Source organism: Canis lupus, chromosome 32 (assembly GCF_003254725.2).
Source record: "Canis lupus dingo isolate Sandy chromosome 32, ASM325472v2, whole genome shotgun sequence".
In the NCBI taxonomy this organism is placed as follows: Eukaryota; Metazoa; Chordata; class Mammalia; order Carnivora; family Canidae; genus Canis; species Canis lupus.
In genome coordinates this window covers 4054713-4062277 of record NC_064274.1, presented here as the reverse complement: position 1 = coordinate 4062277, position 7565 = coordinate 4054713, and the positions used below count along the sequence as shown (strand labels likewise).

The window sequence follows — 7565 nt, the reverse complement described above, 5'->3', positions numbered from 1 at the left end:
CCTATCTAAATTATTCACAACCACTATGTTGTGTATGTTAGAGATTATCTTTGGAATAAAAGAAAATTAAACAAAGAAATTAATACAAAAGAAACTACAAGATACATCTTAATATTTTATAGTACTATTTTCTCTACTGATTATTCTATTTCCAATAACACCATTGCAATATATGTTAAGTCATCTTACGAAGGTACTTGTAGAATAAAAGAAACAGCCCAGCCCGGCCCCGCCCCCGCCCCCGCCGGCCTCTCTAACCTGTGGGCGCGGAGGCTCCCGGCCCCCGAGCGCGCTCTGCGGTTATGGAGGTCCCCGGGAGCCTGTGCAAGAAAGTCAAGCTGAGCAATAATAATGCGCAGAACTGGGGGATGCAGAGAGCAACTAATGTCACCTATCAAGCTCATCATGTCAGCAGGAACAAGAGAGGTCAGGTCGTTGGAACCAGAGGTGGTTTTCGTGGTTGTACAGTTTGGCTAACAGGCTTATCTGGAGCAGGAAAGACCACAGTGAGCATGGCTTTAGAGGAGTACTTGGTTTGTCATGGTATCCCATGCTACACTTTGGATGGTGACAACATTCGTCAAGGTCTCAATAAAAATCTTGGCTTTAGTCCTGAAGACAGAGAAGAGAATGTTCGACGTATTGCAGAAGTTGCTAAGCTGTTTGCAGATGCCGGCTTAGTATGCATCACAAGTTTTATATCACCTTATACTCAGGATCGCAACAATGCAAGGCAAATTCATGAAGGTGCAAGTTTACCTTTTTTTGAAGTATTTGTTGATGCTCCTCTGCATGTTTGTGAACAGAGGGATGTCAAAGGACTCTACAAAAAAGCACGGGCTGGAGAAATTAAAGGCTTCACTGGTATCGATTCTGAGTATGAAAAACCAGAAGCTCCTGAACTGGTGCTGAAGACAGACTCCTGTGATGTGAACGACTGTGTCCAGCAGGTGGTAGAACTTCTACAGGAACGGGATATTGTACCTGTGGATGCTTCTTACGAAGTAAAAGAATTGTATGTGCCTGAAAATAAACTCCATCTGGCAAAAACAGATGCAGAAACATTACCAGCCTTGAAAATTAATAAAGTGGATATGCAGTGGGTGCAGGTTTTGGCAGAAGGTTGGGCAACCCCACTGAATGGCTTTATGAGAGAGAGAGAATACTTGCAGTGCCTTCACTTTGATTGTCTTCTGGATGGGGGTGTCATTAACTTGTCAGTGCCTATAGTTCTGCCGGCTACTCATGAAGATAAAGAGAGGCTGGACGGCTGTACAGCATTTGCTCTGATGTATGAGGGCCGCCGTGTGGCTATTCTTCGCAACCCAGAGTTTTTTGAGCACAGGAAGGAGGAACGCTGTGCCAGACAGTGGGGAACAACATGCAAGAACCACCCTTACATCAAGATGGTTATGGAACAAGGAGATTGGCTGATTGGAGGAGATCTTCAGGTCTTGGACAGAATTTACTGGAATGATGGTCTTGATCAATATCGTTTCACTCCTACTGAGCTAAAGCAAAAGTTTAAAGATATGAATGCTGATGCTGTCTTTGCATTTCAATTACGCAATCCAGTGCACAATGGACATGCTCTGTTAATGCAGGATACCCATAAGCAACTTTTAGAGAGGGGTTATCGGCGCCCTGTCCTTCTCCTTCACCCTCTTGGTGGCTGGACAAAAGATGATGATGTTCCATTGATGTGGCGAATGAAGCAGCATGCTGCAGTGCTGGAGGAAGGAATCCTGAATCCTGAAACAACAGTGGTGGCCATCTTCCCATCTCCCATGATGTATGCTGGGCCAACTGAGGTCCAGTGGCATTGCAGAGCACGGATGGTTGCCGGAGCCAATTTTTACATTGTTGGACGAGACCCTGCTGGTATGCCTCATCCAGAAACAGGGAAGGATCTTTATGAGCCAACTCATGGTGCTAAAGTGCTGACAATGGCCCCTGGCCTAATTACCTTGGAAATAGTTCCCTTTCGAGTTGCAGCTTACAACAAGAAAAAGAAGCGTATGGACTACTATGACTCTGAACACCATGAAGACTTTGAATTTATTTCAGGAACACGAATGCGAAAACTTGCCCGAGAAGGCCAGAAACCTCCAGAAGGTTTCATGGCTCCCAAAGCCTGGACCGTGCTGATGGAATACTACAAATCCTTGGAGAAAGCTTAAGCTATTGACCCAGTCACTCCACCTTTGACACTTTACTGAGTAACAAGAGGGGACCACATAGTTACTGTTGGCATTTCTTTGTGGTGGTGTCTGTCTGGACACCCTTCCTAAAAACAGACCACTTTTCCTTAACTAGCATTGGTTTTGGTCTGCCTTATGAGTTTTGTTTTGAACTAGTGTAACACAAGGCTGGTTTTAATGTATCTTTTCCACTTATTATAGTTAATATTCCTACAGTACAATTTTAAAATCTTGTCTTTTTATATTATATTTATGCTTCTGTCTTATGATTTTTTCAAGCTGTTATATTAGTGGTAACCAATAGTATACACATTGAATCTCATTTTTCATCCCTTGGAAAAAAAAACCTACTAGACAATAAACTTGGCTAGACTTTGTTTTGGGAATTTTACAAGAAAAAAAAAAAAAAAAAAAAAAAAAAAAAAAATAAAAGAAACACATGTATATCATTGATGTTGGAAACAAAGGCAAAAGAAAAAATTTAAACTCCTTACTGTCTATAGCCCGTTGACAAGTCCTTAAAACAGATAGAGTGACCTTCCTCTGGGAGTTCAGTTGCCTCGATGTTGACACTTTGCAAAGGGCAAAAGGCAGTATTAGCCAGACCTCCAGGATTCTGCAAGTCTTCTTTAACATAAAGAAGTTCCTTTCGAGACTTCCTTTGTCTCTACCCCTCTAGATACATGTTAGCAATCGTCCTCCAAGCATATAGCCTATCATACATCTGAAGGGTCTCATGACTGAGGGTTTACTGAACAGTAATAAATGACCTTTTCCTAACAATAGCTAGTCCTCTCAGGATCCTGGACATCTTTTTTTTCCAAAATACCTTGAAGGCTTGTGCTATCCCTAACCCCCCTCCCATCTTGAAAGTAAATAATCAGCCTGTCCTCACAACCCCAGTGCAGCCCTTTCTGCCCATGGGTCCTGTGTCTGTGTTTTAATAAAACCACCATTTTACACCAAAGACATCTCAGGAATTCTTCCTTGGCTATCATATCTGAATCCCACTACCTCAAACCACATCATCGTCGTCACTATTATAAATAATTCTTCACTTACAAAGGCAACATCTTGCCTCTACTCTGAGTGGTCTGTTTCATAGAGTTTTATTTCTTTATACAACATATCTACACAGTGAATGAAATGCTGGCACTGGTTACTTTACACTAATATAGCCAATGCAGACTGATGCAGTTTTCTTTCCATGCCCAAACATCTATTAACATGGAGAAAATCTGGATTATCTGGTACTGAATGTGCAAAAATGAGTTTAGCTTTCTGCGCTGGATGATTGAATGCATCCTTGGATGAGCCTATCAAGGTTTAATTGAACTACAAATCCAATGATAATTGGAATAGAACTCCAGTCCAAAACAGGACACAAATATTCTAAGCTTTAGTTAATGAACAGAAGCAAATGTAGATTTCTGCTTACATTCATGGCGTCCTTTGACTGTATCAGTCATTCAAAAAACATGCTATAGCAATATTTAAAATGAATAGTTATGTAATAGTAATTATACCACAACCACTTTGTGCTCAATAAATGAGACTAGAAAACTAAAATGTAACAATAGAGAATTTTAAAATAATGTACGTCCTCATCTGTATTTTAGGTTCTTCAAGGCCATGTCTCTTCATACAATATTAATGCGGTATTAGGTGCATAGTAATTGCTAAATACATGATTTATTTGTAGGTATAAATGGAGGAAATAGATTAGTAGATGAGGTATGAAAGATTGCAGTGATTATTAGTGTCATGTTGACAAAAATAGGTTCACTGACTAAGAGGATATATACGAGTTAGTATTGCAGTTGCCTTTGTTAACGTTGTCATCTCGTATACAGAATGAGCCCATTGGTTTAGAATTATCAGAATTAGCTAAGACAACATTATTTAGCATTGTCTAAACCTCTTACAAGGTTTGAAAACTCTGAAGTTTACTTTTGAAATGTTTTTAAAAGTATTATTACTTTAAAAATTCACAATTACAAATGCATATAAAACTAAAGGTAGAAGTGATGTAATAAATCGAACTGACCAAATTATAGCAATAGAGAAGAGATTAGTGGTTGCTAGGGGTTAGAGATAAGAGAAGAGAGGGTGAGGGCTGTGACTCCAAGAGGCAGCAAGAAGGATACCATTGTGGTGATGGATTAGTTCTGTATCTTGATTGTGGTGGTAGTGGTAAGAATCTACACATGTGACACACATGTTGTAAATGGCAGGAATAAAATGGCACATGTTGTATCAGTATCAATTTTCTGATCTTGATATTGTCTATGTCACACAAATAATAATTGGGAGGAACTTGGTGAACATATACAGGACTTCACTATTTTTGCAACTTTTTGTGAATCTATAATCATTTCAAAGTAAAAGTATAAAAAAAATGACTGAGCAGAGTTAATCTTGACTTGCATAATAATTATGGGTTTTTTTTCCTCACCACTTATATTTATATGTTTTCTACAGTTCTAGTTTGAATGGTGCTACTTACAAGCTGTACATTCTTGGGCTTTTGACAAACAGTTGCAGGTGGCATATCAACTCATCAAATGCATCGTGTTCTCTTGTTTTTCAGTGATGAACACATGGCATTCAATCTGATATTTTTCTTTAGAGGGCAGAATTTCTCAAGTGTTTTGGTTGAAACACTATTATGACACTTGCTCGTTTCTACCTTTATTGCAAATATGGTTTTATATATTTCCTAGTACAATTAAAAAGTGTGAAATACTGGAGTTTTCCTGTTTTATACTTTCCCTGTGATGTCAAGTATAATTTAAAAGAATATATCAATATTTTGTTATTCACAGATTCTTTCCTGTGTTCATATATATTATACTTTTTTTTCATATATATTATACTTAAGTGAATGGTGTAGATCTTTCTTATAATGCATAAACAATGCTAGAAGACATATCGCTGGTATATTAGTATACATGTATAAAAGAGGATGGGAAATATACTAGAATATTCTTACCCTGCCTGTCTCTGTCAGGAGCTAGGATCCTTCCAGAGGCAAATATCCCACCTCATTGTTTCAATTTGCATTGCCTTAAAAATTAGTGAAATTGAATATTTTAAAATTTATTTCCATTTGTGTTTCCTATTTTATGGATTATCTATTATAGTGGTTTGCCTATATTTTTTTCTACTTAGGTAATATTCTTTTCCCAGCTGATTTAAGGAAATGCTCTATTGGAGATGTATCATCAATAGAGAAGAAACATGGTATATTTAAGGAATTGAAAAAAAGCAAGCCTGTTGTGGCTGATGCACAGAGATTAAAGGGCGTGCAAGCAAAAAGCTGTGAGAGATAGAGAAACACGTAGGCTGTGTAAAGGCTTTTAGTTTTTATCCTAAAGCAATGAAAAGGCACTGGAATGTTTTAAGTTGGGAATGTGGGTGGGATAGAGTATGGAGATAATGGTGGTGTTGTAATTGAGATTTATTGTAAAAATTATTTTAAAATAATCTACCTAATACTCTTAGCAAAAAGAATGTAATATAGTTCCAGATATTTAACAAATAACCATGGTCATTGTTAATATCAATATGATATAAAGTTCACTGTTAATATTTCTGTCAGAAGGAGACTCTGAAGTCTGGTGGGGTTAAATGATTATTCCAATGTTACAGCTATAAAGAATCACAGATAGCTGTTTCTAAGTTAGATCTCATTCTCATTCCAATATCCAGAGTGTGAGTATGTCTACAGCAAGCAATTCATGAGCTCACAACACAAATCTAGCCAGGGGAGTGATCCTGTTATAGACCCAAACATTAGGAGTATTAACAACAAAAACTCAGTCATGTATTGGGTCACTCTCATGGGAGTCATACCAAGTGCATGTGATTAATGCATTGGAGGCCAACAGCCTTGGTTACAATAATAGCATTTACACAGAATAGATTTTGGAAAACAGTATTCTCATTACAGATTAGTCAGCCAGAATTTACAAGTGATTTCTCAAAATTAAATAATATACAAACTTCATGTTCACAAACACGCACAAACTCTGTGGGCCCTCAATAAACACTAGCTGACTGACTGAGAGATAAACACCCCCATAAACTGGTAAACACTTCTAAGTTAACTGAGCCATATATTTAAAGAGGCAGAGTCAGATCTATGTGTATCAGCTAGAGATTAAATACATGAAAAATGTAGCAAAAATACAATAGTGAAAATATTTTTCTAAATCGTGAGTTCCTTGAGTAGGAAATGAAGATGAAGTCTAGCAATGTATAAAGTATCCCAAATGAAAGTTTTATAAAGTAACTTTATTCAGCAAAATGGGGGCTCTTCAAAGATTATAAACGAATCCATCTTTGTAACTTCAAATCTTTAGCTGCCTCATAATTAATTTGTAAATTATGGAGACCTTGATCTTGTGTGTATTTCTTGTATGATATGTGCGATGTCTTGAGAAGGAAGGGGATAAGGAAACAGCCAAGGTAAAAGTAAAGATGAAGAAGCGGACATTTGCTTATATCCTCTTCTCTCAGGTTTAGTGTCATGAAATATCTTTACCTAAATCAATGAACATATCTCTAATAATTTAACTGAAATGTAGCAACAATTTAACTAACAGCCTTGAGTTCAATACTTACTTATGTTATGAATTTAGGCAAGATTTAACCTTTCTGGGTTTAAAATCTTTTTACCTCAACAATGAGAATAATTCATTATAAATTTCTTTTAACAAAGTATTTTTTAAAATATGTATAATATTTGGTACAGTCCTAAATAAGTCTCATTTGCTGATACTACTTATTAATTAATAATAGTGACAATTCCCCCAGTAACAAAGCTCCATTTATGCATAATCTGTCTTGATGATAGGACTGAGGTGGGAAGTTCTGTTGTAGTAGCTGAGGTTACAGGATGAGGATTAGAATAGCCCCTAGAGGATAGGAGTGGTCTGGTTGAAAGGAGGGTCTTGCTCTCATTATTGACATAGCCCTGATGCTTGAGATATGGGAGTTATTCTGGCTGAGACCCAAGGGAGAGAGTGAAGACAACAAACCTGCCATGCACTCATAAGGAAGGAATTAAAATGAGTAAGTAAATGACTTTCAGTAAGAGTTAAGGGGAAATCCAAACACTGGACTTTATCCTTCAGCCTATTATTATGTTAAAGGTCAAAGAAAATGATTTTGTTGCTATTATCTGTTTTGTTTTAAGAACTCAGAAGCTGGGGCACCTGTGTGGCTCAGTGACTGAGCATCTGCCTTTGGCTCAGGGCGTGTTCCTGGGGTCCTCAGATTGAGTCCTGCATCAGGCTCCCGCAAAGAGCCTGCATATGTCTCTGCCTCTGTGTGTGTGTGTGTGTCTCTCATGAAAAAATA

At 37.7% G+C, this 7565-nt stretch overlaps 1 protein-coding gene across 1 annotated transcript; it reads left to right on the top strand.

The window, feature by feature from the left end:
* Positions 1–224: 224 nt before the first annotated feature.
* LOC125754203 (bifunctional 3'-phosphoadenosine 5'-phosphosulfate synthase 1-like) lies at positions 225–2578 on the top strand. The gene has a single exon (XM_049105017.1). It carries the CDS (start codon positions 303–305, stop codon positions 2178–2180), a length of 1878 nt encoding a protein of 625 aa, XP_048960974.1. The 5' UTR covers positions 225–302; the 3' UTR covers positions 2181–2578.
* Positions 2579–7565: the final 4987 nt, after the last annotated feature.

What these genes read in the sequence shown, in the direction of transcription:
- LOC125754203 (XM_049105017.1), top strand. Translation starts at nt 303, where the DNA reads ATGGAGGTCCCCGGGAGCCTGTGCAAGAAAGTCAAGCTGAGCAATAAT.